At 40.1% G+C, this 14210-nt stretch overlaps 1 protein-coding gene across 1 annotated transcript in view; it reads right to left on the bottom strand.

Moving 5' to 3' along the window:
• Positions 1–2272: 2272 nt before the first annotated feature.
• ADORA1 (adenosine A1 receptor) overlaps positions 2273–14210 on the bottom strand; it is a 54640-nt gene continuing 42702 nt past the window's right edge. The window contains exon 3 of the mRNA XM_026680856.2: positions 2273–4568. Within this exon, the coding sequence (XP_026536641.1) occupies positions 3950–4568 (619 nt within the window). The 3' untranslated portion in view covers positions 2273–3949. The remainder of the gene's footprint in view (positions 4569–14210) is intronic.

Genomic DNA, 14210 nt, shown 5'->3' with positions numbered 1-14210 from the left:
TTTGAGGTTTCAGAAGTGCTTAACTGGCTGAGTGACTCTTTCCCACTTTTTTTGCAATGATTTCAACTGCTGTTAAGTATAAATCATTACACTGCTTAATTCAGTTCATTCCATTCTATCCATAATTTAAATTGACTGGTTGATGTTTGGTTCCCAAGGAAAAGGGGGGAGGTTGTGAAGTTGTTGTGAAGTTACTGGTTTTGCTGTTGATTTGAATGGTAGAGCAGGATACCTTTATTGAAGGAACTCTCACAGACAAGAGTTCTTGCTTTACAATATTTGGGAGCAGTGAAATAGAATGCACCTTCCAAATATGAAGGTAACAGCAGAGAATGTATCTATTTTCTTTAGCCAGAGAGAGAGGGAAGAAATATTTTCACTTCAAAATTCAAATCATTTAGCTACCACTGCTGTTGATAAACATTGGAACAGCTGACAGCTTACACCCAGGAAAATTTCCTCTTTTGACAGGAAAGGAGTTTTTGAATTCTGGAGAATGGGGAAGTTTGTTCACACAAAAATATTCAGGACTTGTGCTTTTCTTTCCGGCCACTGGTTAGGTAAGATTTGTTTGTCAGCAGATATTGTTTGCATTGTGATTCTTTATTCCCCCCCACACAATTACGGTAGTTCCCCATTTGTCATCCTTAAACTCATAAGAGGCTCAGCAGGTTGAAGTGCTGAGCTGACCTCATCTAGGCTTGGAAGCTACCCAGGAGGGTTGCATTTGGTTAGAACTCAGGCAGGTGAAAGCCTCAAAAATTTTAGCAAAAGATTGCCCGGTTGCTGGGTGGACGTGGCTATGGTGGGCGTAGCCTAGTCCACCTTCTGTACTACAGGGAGGTATTTTTGCCCTCCCCGGCTCTGGAGGCTCTCTGGAAGCCAAAAATGAGCCCATTTCCTTTTTTTGCCCTGCTCAAGCCTCCGCGTTCAACCTACACTTACTTGCATCAAAACGGGCCATGTGGGGACTCCTGGGAGGGAGCCAGCCAGGAGTGGGATTTGGGGGTTCTCCAAACTGCACAGAATTTTAGCAGGGGGCTCTCCTGAACCCCTGCAAACCCCCAGCAGCACCCTGGACTCAGGTGAGGAACTGTATGGCTAGAGCAGGGGTGTCAAACTCACGTCATCATGGTGGCATCACGTGACGTATCAGGACGTTCCCCTTCACTAAACTGGGTGTGGGATGGCCAGCATGTGACGCATCAGGCCTGTGGGCCAGGAATTTGACAACCCTGGTCTAGAGGTTTCCCTGAGAAGCAGAACAATACTCCAGAGGAAGGAGTGGAAACCACTTCAATATTGTTGCCAGTAACTACATGGAGGCATCTATGAAGTTACTAGGAGCTGCGCTTGATTTAGAGGAAACCAGGGGTGGGATGCTACCAGTTTGGGCCGGTTCGGGCATACTGAAAGCTCCGAAGAAAAGCTGTCATAGAACTGGTTTGGTCTGACTTGCTCCAAGGATCTTCAGAAACCTCAGAAATTTTGGGAAATCAGCAGAAAATGCCGAAAAATGCAGTCATATGAATGCAGAACAATAAAAATAGCACTAAATGCAAGGCTATTGTCAAGGGCCCAAGATACAACCACATGATAATGGGGGAGGTGTGTGGCCATTGAAACTGGGCTGTAAGTACTTCTGGGGGTCCATCATAACTTTGGTCAATAAGCAACTGGCCATTAAGTGAGAACTATCCATAGTAAATTGTTCCTCATATGTAGGGAAAGTGAATTTAATATCATCTGCATGTCTAGATCAGTTACAAAATAATCTGTTGACCTCTTTCTCCTGAACATAGCCAATCATCTAAGATTCTCAAAATTGTAATCCAACATCTGGAATGGAAGACCTGCTTCTTCCAGTTATTCACTTCTAGGAAGCTCACTGGAACAAATTAATAGAGTATAAAAATTTCCCTGACTGCAAGGTTAACTGCAATCATGAAGCATGCATTCAAAATGTGAAGATGTATGTTATTACTTGACAAAGTGAGATGTCTACCGGTACATTAAGGTGGCAGATTTGAAGCAAATGGTCAATTAATTTAACACCTTAATCTTGCATTTCTGTAAAAGCATTTTTATCTTAAGATATCAAACTGTCCTTAGAACTGTTCATATCCAATTTAGTATAGACTGTATTGTTGTAAAGAGAAAACTTGAAATGAAATCCTAAAACAATTCCTTGGCATCAAGGGCTACTAGATATGGGTAGCAAAATTCCACACGATCATTAGGTAGCAGCAAAGAGATAGCAAAAGCTCCAAGATGTATTTAGTAATTTGTTTGTTTATTATTTATTTCTGCTTATATGGCACTCCAGTTGATAACAGCTCTGCATTATTTACATTGTCAGTACTAAAATAAAATGCAATCAATTCCCACCATCCAAAATTAGAAAAATGTCATAACCCACGGTCAACTGGACCTAGCAAGGTACCCAAACTTTATTGCCAGTGAATCCAACAGGTTACTATGCCTCCCCCATGGCATACTTAACTAATTTCAAAGTGCCTAACCATCAGAGTGTCTTTACGCTGTATAGTACAATGTCACTCCCTGTTAGCTGTCCTTGAGAACGGATACAAGAAAATTCCCTATCTAGAGAGGCGATGCCCCTGTGACCCTGAACTCATAGAAACAACAGAGCCTTTACTCCTCTGGTGCCTGTATTACGGAAACCCCTGTACTGGCCTCATCTCAATATTATTGCATAAATTCCAAGGGCATACAAGCCAATTCTATACCTCCCTGCTGCTTTCAGATACTAACCTACTACACAACACACAATGTTGCCAGGTTTCCCACAGCAGTGCTTAAAACCCACCAGATGATCTGTAATAGATTTAGTTTGCCATATATTAACTGTATGCCCTCCTTCACCAATCTAATGTTTCATCCCCCTTTTGGGCTTTTGTTTTTATATATACAGTATATTTATTTTATAGTTTTCAGCTTTTTATAATTAATATCATTTTAAAAAACTTTGAGGTATTACTTCATTATTTTAATTAACTGTACCCCATTCTCCTTATGCTGGTTTTTGACCATAGCAAATATTTGATTTGACAGTCAACTGGCACTGCCTGTACTCAGGACCATCACAGCTTATTTGCCCCAAAGATTGTCTAGAAAACTCAAGTTTTAATAGATATCAGCAACCACAACAATGATGGGCCAACCCTATCTTCAGGGACATACTTCTCCAGAAGAGGGGAACCACCACAGAGAAGATCTCTGCTCTGGCTCCTTGATGGAGTTAAGATCTGCAGAAGTCCTTTTGAATCTCACCAAGTTGGCAGAACCCACTGTTGTCTGTTATTCAGTTGGATTTTTGCTGATGTATTGAATTATTCTGGTATTGTATGTGTAAAGATTTATGGCAGCAAAAAAAAGTCCCATAATAATTAGTGACTACTGAAATAAGCTTGCAACTGGCACTAAGTTGCTGAACATATGAGGATATGAAATGCTTCTCTGATGTTGCTCATACAAACTCTTATTAGTTATTATACTTGTCCATATTAAACATAGATAGTGCCCATGTTTTACAATTATTGAAGACAAGGTTTTTTCCCCATATTTCTCTTTGTTTTTTTCCTCTGGATTGTCTTATATAACTGTTGAAGACTTCAACATTTACTACAGTATATTGCAAATCACTACAGGGAAAACAAAACCACAGAGATTAATTTCCTCTTTATTGGAATGAAAGATATGTCACAGCTTTTGTTGGTATATTTCCCCTTTAAATAGGTAAATATATATCAACTTAAGAACAGAATACCAAGTGGTACAATGAATATTGCTAGTAGAAGTAATAAATAATACTCTTGGTTGCCTCTGAGCTTTGCCTGCTCAGAGACAATGGACAATGAAAGCAATATTTACAGATCATCCTGTACAGTTTGAAGGCTGCAGCCCCAAACACTGCAGTCCATAACTCCTAAATAGCAATGTCAGAATTTCCAATATTATTTATATTCCTGTCCACTTTGCAATAAAAATATTGGTTCCAGATTTGCAGGAATGTGGTCCTGAATTTTTTAATCCTAAATGCATAAACAATGGGGTTCATGGCTGAGTTACAATGAGTCATACATATAGCAATACTGGTGATGATGTGCAAATGCTTTTCGTAATCTAGTTTGTAAACAAATAGGTTGATACAGTTGCAAATGTGCAGAGGAAGCCAGCACAGAGCAAAAAGGAATAGCACCAAGGCAAGAGACTTGGCAATTTGCAGTTCCTTCCCGTAATATTTTTCTGGGTATGCTGAACTGGATCCAAACTTTTTGCTGAGTTGTTTGCGAATGATCTTGAAGACTGCTATGTAGATGATGAGCATAAGGACCAGTGGAGGCAACACCCATCCGAAGAAATTGAAATACACCATGTATTCCATTCTGATGACTTTGTCAAATTGGCAAGTGCCGTTGAAGGTGTTGTTTCTCTGTGCGTATGCGTTCCATCCAAATAGCGGAGTCATGCCCACAAGGAAGGAGATCAGCCAGCAGCATCCAATAGCAACCCCTGCACGTTTGGGGGTCACCACACTCTTATAACTGCAGAAAGAAAGAATAAGATTTTGGCATAACTACACTTTGGTCTCTGTTAATTTTCCTTCTTATTTCTAACCATCATTCATTTATTAAGGCAGAGTTTCTCTCTATACTTTGAAATTATTGCTTCTAGGTTTACTGCCATCAAGTTTGCTGATAAGCCCTCAACAGGCCTTCTATTTCTAGATTGTTCACACCTGGTTTCTGTTGCATTACTTTCCCAGCCTTCCCACAATCTCTCACAAGATGGCTGTTTTGTTTATGAAATGTTCTTAAAACAATACAGAAATCTTTCATCGTTCCTCCCTCCCTCTTCCAGGGCACATTCTATCCTTCAAACACTACAGAAATCACCTAAAGAAATGGATTCAACAGGGCAAGACTTTAAGTTCTGCACCTGCCACCATGGGATAATTTTTTTCTCTAAACCCAAACTAAAACGTACTTCCAAATAATAAATGAAAAGCTTATGGATTTGAAATTGTGTTTGACATTGTCCAAACAAGATGTTAGCCTAGAGATTTTCTGCAGACTTTATTAGCAATTTTATGTAAACATTTTTTGCATTGACTAATGAACCAGCTACATTTATAAACAAACCACACCAGCATATATAATCAATGATTAAGGAAAATCCCAAGAAAATGCTTATTAAACATCTCCATGTAATTTTACAATTTGGTTTGCAACACAATAAAACAAAAAGATGTGAATACTTTTGATCTTTTTGTTAAAACATACATTGTTCACTCATTTCCTTTTACATAAAAGCTAATCATTTACTTTTAAGAGCTGCCCATTTAATTCTACCATTAGCCTTTTATGTGGAATCAGAATGAATTTATGTATGTATTTGGTAAATGTATATGACTGCCGGTCAGATATACATGACTAACAATTAAATACAAAATAAAAATAGGATAAACAAGCCAAAATGAAAAACAAACCAAGAAAACGCTCTAACAGTAGCATAGGATAGCTGTTGAGAATATCCAATGTCTCCCATTTTAAGTCAACATGAAATGGGCTCACCCATAGTGCCAGGGCCACAGAGGAATGGGGGTGGATTTTCCACCTTGCAAAGTGCCAGGCCTAAAGCAGCAAAAGCCAGAGGTTTCTTTATCAGTTCTATCTATCTAGCTGTGGTGCTTCATTTCAGTGAGCTGCTCTCCATCATAGATGCCAATGCTGTGTCCTTCACTGAGATCTTTTATGTTACTCAGAAACCTCAACTTCCTCTCCTTTCCTTTCTTTTTCTTTATCTGTCAGATTTGTACAGTTGTCCATTTCACAAACAAAAAAAATAACTGAGTAGCAAACAACAATTTGAAAAGTCTAATAAATATGTAAAAACATTCATTATTAAAAACCCATGAAAAGCACAAGAACAAGAGAAGGTAATGTTAGTCATAGCGTGAGAACCTCTACAAAATTTGCCTGGTCACCAGTGAGGAGTCTTGGGCCTGAAGACACAACCAAGTCTTGAGGGACATGCAAAACATTAACAGGGATGGAATTAACCTCACTTCTGGGGGAAGAGAGAAGGAATTTGACAGTTCCAGTAGCCAGAAGAAATTTATAACTATCATAATAATGCATAAACATTGTTTGAACAGAAGGATTCTAAAAAAGGAAATAGAGAAGCATGGAGATGCTTGGCTACACTCAGGGGTGGGATTCTACCTGTTCGGCCCGGTTCTATAGAACCGGTAACTCTGAAGAGCAGCTGACACTGAACCGGTTCACTTCGAAGATCTACTTTTCTTCGGTTGGGCCCACCCGCTTGCCCAGGCTCTAGGTGGTCCTTTATTCCCCGCTAAAGCAAACTTAGTTGCTTTGTGCAGCACAGCTGAATGCTGTATGTCAGCAGGAGATGGTTATTGCTTACAGCAGTTGTTTTACAAGTACTGCACACGCAAGTGCAGCACATGTTTGGCGCACGCTCACTAAACTGGTTGTTATGCCGGTAGGATCAGGGGTGGGATATGACAGGGTTAACTACCAGTTTGGGATTTATGAGCTTCCCTGCACGCTGGAGCCGCGCGCCTGTAAATCGTCATCAGCATGCTGCATGCAGAGAAGCAGCCTGTGAAACAGCCCTCTTTTCCTGCCTTTTTAACTGCAGCTGTGCCTCGTTTGGCAGCTGAAGTTGAAAAGTCAGGAAATAAAGATCAGGTAAGAGCCCGAGTGGGCGGGTGGGCAAAAACATCAGCAGACATAGAACCGGTTCTATGTCTGCTGCTCTTCAGAGCTAACAGTTCTATAGAGGTGGACAGAACCGGTAGAAACCCACCCCTGGCTACACCACACCTGGCTACACCACAAGTCAACTGAACTAGGTAGGGTTGTTCAGTAATTAACCTGTTGAGAGAAACTAGGCTTGATGAGGACCAGCTGTGTTCAGATAGAGTCAGAGACTTCTAATGTTCAAGGAGCAGCTCAGGACAACAAAGCAGATCCAACAGATTGATTAGTGGTAAATCTGCCTTGACTCCCAGTCTAACAAACTGCTTGCTAGAAGATATCTTTTCCATTTGACTTTGTTTGTCTCTAGGCCTTTCCTTTTATTACTCATCTGGATGGTGTTTCTTGGAGAGTTTGCTCTTGATATTCTAGTCTTGGGCTGAATTTATGAGAGTGGAATTAGTTTGACAGATTTAGTGCAGTAATAACCCAGAAAAAGCTGCCATTCATGAGGCCAGGACATCAATATTTTTATTGTGCTCTTTTGCATATTCCCCCAACTTATTTCTCTTCCCCCACCCCAATTATCAGTGCTTAGTTCATGGCACTTCCTATCTGTTCCCAATCCCACATGAAACAACTTGAAACTGACCCACAATCAAAAGCATCAAGGTGAGGGTTGGAGTAAAGATGTTACGTGAATCACTGCAGTAACTAAATTAGTAGCAAGGTTGTTAAGTGAATCTGGTTTCCCAATTGACTTTGCTTGCCAGAAGGTCACAAAGGGGGGGTCATGTGACCCCAGGAAACTGCAACCGTCATAATCATGAACCAGTTGCCAAACATCTGAATTCTGATCATGTGACCATGGGGATGCTACAATGGTCACAAGTGCAAAAAAAGGTCATGTCACTTTTTTCAATGCTGTTGTAACAGGGGTGTCAAACTCGTGGTCCTCAGGCCAAATGCGTCACATGCTGGGCCCGCCCCCACCCAGTTTAGAGAAGGGGGGAAAGTCCTAATACATCACGTGATGATGCCATGACAATGCAAGTTTGAATGGTCACTATACGAACTGCATGAAAAGAGCTACAATACAATGTGTAGCCTTGAAATTTATTTTAAAGTAGAAACAGGGAGAGAAAGCTACATATCTCTGAAAAAACAATTGCAGTGAAAAACAGAATTGTCACACATAATGTTAGTCAACCTGAAAGTAACAAAAAAAAACCCAAGCTAACAGAATTATAATCATTGTGCCTGGGAAAATTCCCAAGCATTTATGAATCCTTTATATATTAATTTTTGGAATATAAAAATTGCAATAATCTCTCCCCAAAAAGGGATAATGGCTATGACAATGGGTGTCTCATATTTTCCAGCTTGTGGCCTATGATGTTCTAAGGATAGATAGGTAGGTAGGTAGGTAGGTAGGTAGATAGATAGATAGATAGATAGATAGATAGATAGATAGATAGATAGATAGATAGATAGATAGATGATAGATAGATAGATAGATAGATAGATAGATAGATAGATAGATAGATAGATAGATAGATAGATAGAATTTTTTATTGGCCAAGTATGATTGGACACACAAGGAATTTGTCTTGGCACAAATGCTCTCAGTGTACATAAAAGAAAAGATACATTCGTCAAGAATCATAAGGTACAACACTTAATAATAGTCATAGGGTACAATAAGCAATCAAATCATACTAGGAAACAGTCAATATAAATTGTAAGGATACAAGCGACAAAGTTACAGTCATACAGTCATAAGTGGGAGGGGATGGGTGATAAGGAGTGATGAGAAGATTAATAGTAATAGAAGTGCAGACTTAGTAAATAGTTGGACAGTGTTGAGGGAATTATTTGTTTAGCAAAATAATGGCGTTCAGGAAAAACCTGTCCTTGTATCTAGTTGTTCTGGTCTGTGTTCTGGTGTGCAGGGCCCTATCAAATCATACTAGGAAACAGTCAATATACATCATAAGGATACAAGTGACAAAGTTACAGTCATCCAGTCACAAGTGGGAGGGGATGGGTGATAAGGAGTGATGAGAAGATTAATAGTAATAGAAGTTGTTCTGGTGTGCAGGGCCCTATAGCATCATCTTGAGGGTAGGAGTTGAAACAGTTTATGTCCGGGATGTGAGGGGGTCTGTAAATATTTTCACAGTTCTCTAAGGAAGGTGGTTTACGGTTTCAATGAAATCCTGACTCAATCTTTAATAGCAAGCCTTAGCGCAGATAATGGAAGAATCTTAGGACTTCAGATTTTTCAAGCCCAGACACTACTTTTCCTAGTTTAGGTGGGGAAGATGTTGGGTCTCAAACACCTAACAGAGCACCCATTTGGTGTTTCTCACAGACAATCCCCAGATGTTTTTTAATGAGATGATATTCCAGTACTTTTCTGTCCTGCTGATTCTGTGCTATTATAATATCACATTATGAGTAATTAGGGTAACTATTCTAAAAAACAGAAGAAGCATAAGTACTCTTGCCTTAAGGAGTACTTCCTGGATCTGGATAACTATCATCCACTGACTAACCAATAACTTTTTCTTTAGCCAAGAATTAGAAACAGTGCTCCTGCCCACCTCCAGACTTTAAGAAGGCTGAATATCTATAGATGCATTCCAGTCTCACTAGAAACTTGTTTGCCCTGACTGCGGTCAGAGAGAAATGGGGAAGAGGTATCATGTTGAACATCTTAGATCCCTTAGCAGATTTTGCTCGTGTTGACCATAATATTTTGGTGCAGCAGGAAATGAAAACATTGTATTACAATTACTATAATCTGTTCCTGTCAGCTGCTTATTAAAGACTCACATTCTGATCTTCTATTCCATTTGAATTGGGAGATGTTGCACAACTGTTGAATAGTTGCTTTGAAGTGAAGACAGCCTGAATCAAAAGAAATACACTAAACTAAAAATGAATGTTAGCAAGGGAGAGGTAAATGGTTATTCTTGGACCTGGGAGCTAGAAAAGTGACCTACTTCACTTCCTGTGAAGACAAAGATTATCACTTGAAGTTTCAGCAGAGCTGGTTAATGTTTTTCCCCATGATCAATCAGGGAGCACCAAAATTGGCCTCCTGACGAGAACATGCTATATGTTCCTGGGTTTGCACAAAGTCAAACATTTTCAGAAACATGGGCACTGCTTGACTAACTGCCCTTGAAACACCACGGTTAATTGCAAGGGGAGAAGGCCAAGAAATCATGAGATGGGGCTCATCAGGAGCTCATGCTAGCATGAAACCAGCCCAATGCTAAGCCCCTTTTTTCATGCGCTTACCTTCTGGAATGATCTGCCCATCCAATCCCTTGATAGACAGACCACGAAAGCCAGGCTCTTGCCTTGAGCATTTCGGTCAGGATGATTACAGCTGCCATCTGGGAGACTGCAATAAGTTTAGTTTCTAAAAACTGAATAATTGCTTGTATTGATTTTCTGTTATTGTTTATTTTGCTTTAGATACTTTTATTGACCGGTTTATTGTATGCCAACCAATACCGCATTGTTTGAGTGGGCACTAAATCCATAGCTACAGATGTCAAGACTGAAGAAAACCAGCTCTGCTGCTTCACAGAGCAGCATGGAGATCTGGGGCACACTACTGCTGTCAACCTGCAGTCAAAATCCCATGGAAATACAAAAAGAGGGAAATGCGGAAACATCGGAGAAGGGGGCAAAATCAGGACAGCTGTTGCCGTTGTGACAGCTGCAGCTGAGTTATTTTCAAGAACCAGATCTAGATATTTAATTGATTTATCTCTAGTACTCTATATATTGCAGCCATCAGGGTATGTGTAATATGAGGGTACAAGATGATACATTTAATTCTGTTGATAATCTAATCTGGTATTATCTGCTTTAGTTTGTGGTGGGTAGATTTTTTAAAAAGTCATTTTAAGTCTTGCCAATTAACATTTTCCAACTTGATGCCTTCCAATACAGTACATTGAATAATATTGTTTATTGGCCAGGAGTCAGCCAACATAGCCACCAGCTGTTTCCTCCCTCCCCCTCAATCTGCATTAAAGATTTCTGGAAGTTCCAGGAAGATCAACTGTGAATTGATTAATCACATTGCAGGAAGGTCAACTGTGAGTTGATTAATCAAGATTAAACATGCCAAGTGAGAAAAGGTGCTAAATCTTTTCCTCCTTAGTGTAATCCGACTGAAAATTTCCCCCAAGACAGTATTAACAGCAACAACCTCAGTTCCAATTGTATTAATTCAATCTTCTTTTTGGAGTAAACAACAGCTTCAAGTAGAAAGCAGCATGCATGGGTGGAATAATACCTCCCTCTCATCCTCATATGCACAATCCCAATTAGAGCAATTTTTTTATTCAAAACTTTGAACAAATTTCAAAGGATCAAGGGTTAGAACAGGCTTCCTTCAATCAATTGGAGGGCTTCATGTGACATTAACAGTAGAGGGAGCAGCTCACAAGGAAGAACAGAACTTATTTTTTTCCATGCAATTTGTAACTTTTGCAATGTAAATGGGTGGGTATCAGACTGGAAGACATCTGAAAAGAAAACTCCAATTTTCATCCATCCCCACCATACACACACACACACACAACACACACACACACACTCAAGATCACATTAACAAAACTGAGTAGCAAAATGATTTTGGAGTGGGGATAGTTTAAGAGTGAAAATAGGACCAGTTTGTCTCTCAGAGGGTCCTATTTTCCTGTTTGCCGCCCGGAGCAACACAATATTTCCTATTAATAATTACATAGTACTGCAAACTACTTCTGCTGACTGCCAGCTGCCTGCAATTTGGCAGATCGAATCTCACCAGGCTCAAGGTTGACTCATCCTTCCATCCTTCCGATGTGGATAAAATGAGGACCCAGATTGCTGGGGGAAATATGCTGACTCTGTAAACCACTTAGAGAGGGCTGTAAAGCACTATAAAGTGGTATATAAGTCTAAGTGCTATTGCTATATTCTGCTATCAAATTTTGAAAACATGATCTTAAGGTATTAGGAGACTGCAAGCGGAATGCTAGGGTAGCCAGATGCAGCTATCCACCTGCATTAAGGGAATCACATGTATACATAAACATATGCCTAGTATTTTTGTTTCACAACTCCTTGAGGAAAATATGGCTAAGAAATGTCAGATTACCCCATCAACGTCTTAGTTTGTTCTGAATTAGTTGCTACAATAACCTTGTGGAGTTCCTGTGTACCATTCATAAGCAGCAGACAGAAGGAACATGACATGCCATTAAGGCAGCTGGAGAGAACAAGCTTAGTTCACCTTTTGTGACAGTGAAAGTTCACCATTACTCCAGGATAAGCCCAGAGCCATTTATTTTAATAACATTCTGCTTCCATCACTCTCTCATGCTCTCTGCACCTATTGGCTCCATAAGTCACTGGAGTTTTAAAATATTCTTTATTGCATGCTTATGGGATTAAAACTGAATCATTACTAGCGAGAAAGGCTAATCTAATAAGAAAAATAATGGTTCTTATGAAAAGAACCTTCTCTAAATCTAGTTAGACATGAGGTTATATTGAAAAGGGCATATAAAATGACAGCTATAAACCCAGCATTAGGTATCCATTTTGGTTAGATGTTGAAGCTAATGCCTGGCAACGAATGACTCAGATTAAGACCTGACAGAAGAGCAGAAAAACAGAATTAAATTGGAAGAGCCATAGTAGACATCACTGCTTAAGCTAGCAGCTACTCAGGAATGAAAAAAAACTATCTTTCCACCTTATGGCCATGTTTATAATTGGCAGTCAAGGGTTCACCTTATTAACCCTCCATAGCAGGTTCACACTCAAGTATCATCTTTGGGCTAAGATCCAGTTTAGTATCAAGGTGTCTGAATTCATGGGACAACCAGAAGTGGATCATTTAAAATTCGGAAAGAAGGGTAAAAGAAATTGGTAGAAAAGAAAGTAGTTGTCTCATTCATGGCCAAATAGGGATGCAGTGGGAATCCAACCCAGTGCCTTGTTAGGATTTAGTGGGCAGAAACTGCCTCAGATTGAACCTTAGTAAAATGAAATAGCTGTTTAATCAGAAGCCCATCAATTACAGGACTGTATCAAATTTGACTGTTATGTCCCGCAGAAGGAGTTGGCCTACCACATGGACATTCTCATGGATTCACAGCTCTTTCTGAGAGAAATGTAAGTTGTGTCCAGAAGGGTTCAACTTCAGTTGGTATATAAGTTGTAGCCTTTCCTGGAACATTTTAAAAGTGAAAATGTGAACAATGGTCATAAGCAGAGGTGGTATTCTGACCAGCTCTGGAGAACCGGTAGCAGAAATTTTGAGTAGTTCAGAGAACTGGCAAATACCACCTCTGACTGCCCCTGCCACCATTTATTTTCTGCCTCCCATTGAGTCCCAGCTGATCGGCTGGGTCTTCTTTTGTTGACCTGCACAGGAGAACAGAGCTGGAAAGCAGGTTAGTGGGGTGGGGAGGGAATGAGGATTTTATAGTATCCTTCCCCTGCCACGCCCACCAAGCCGCACCCACAGACCCGGTAGTAAAAAAAATTGAATCCCACCACTGGTCATAAGTCACTTTTTCCTGTGCTGTTGGTCAAATGGTAACTAAATGAATAGTTGTAAGTAGAGAACTAATTGTGTTCATATTGTGTTCTGTACTTACATATATATTTTTAGTTGTAAATCATGTTGTAACATTCTGAAAAATTCCAACTTTGTACATACTGTACATGTTTTACATTCTTCTTTGCATTTTACAGATTTCAAATCCATATAATGTTTAGATAAAATGTGCTTACCTGTTGGATTTCAAAGACATGTTCCTACAATTATTTTAGAAACATGCATATCTGGTTGACCACTACCTTTTTCCACATTATTTTTCATCTTTCCAATCTAGCTTACAACTCTGGGATTCCCTGTACTCCACTCATCCTGGCCCTGCTTAGCTTTTGCACCATAGCAGAGGTAGTGAAGGACTGCTAAGGACTGCTCTGGTCAGAGGTGGGTTTCTACCGGTTCTGTCCACCTCTGTAGAACTGGTAGCTCTGAAGAGCAGCAGACATAGAACCGGTTCTATGTCTGCTGATGTTTTTGCCTGCCCACCCACCCGGGCTCTTACCTCATCTTTATTTCCTGATTTTTCAACTCAGCTGCCGAATGAGGCACAGCTGCAATTAGAAAAGCAAGAAAAGAGGGCTGTTTCAAAGGCTGCTTCTCTGCAGGCAGCTGCTGATGACGATTTACAGATGCGCGGCTCGCAGCCTGCAGGGAAGCTCGTAAATCCCGAACTGATAGTTAACCCTGTCGTATCCCACCCCGGCTATGCTGCACTATATCAATCAAAGGTATTGGCATCACTATTATGGTGCCAACTCTTAATCTCTTTTGGCTGAGAATAGGTGCACTCAGATAATGAGTGACATTTCTCCCCCAGAAATGGGCGG

This window comes from Notechis scutatus, chromosome 3, assembly GCF_049901735.1.
Source record: "Notechis scutatus isolate UNSWTSFEM ecotype Mainland chromosome 3, rNotScu1.2, whole genome shotgun sequence".
NCBI classification, from domain to species: domain Eukaryota; kingdom Metazoa; phylum Chordata; class Lepidosauria; order Squamata; family Elapidae; genus Notechis; species Notechis scutatus.
The sequence above is the reverse complement of the archived record's forward strand: the minus strand, read 5'-3'. Positions and strand labels throughout refer to the sequence as shown.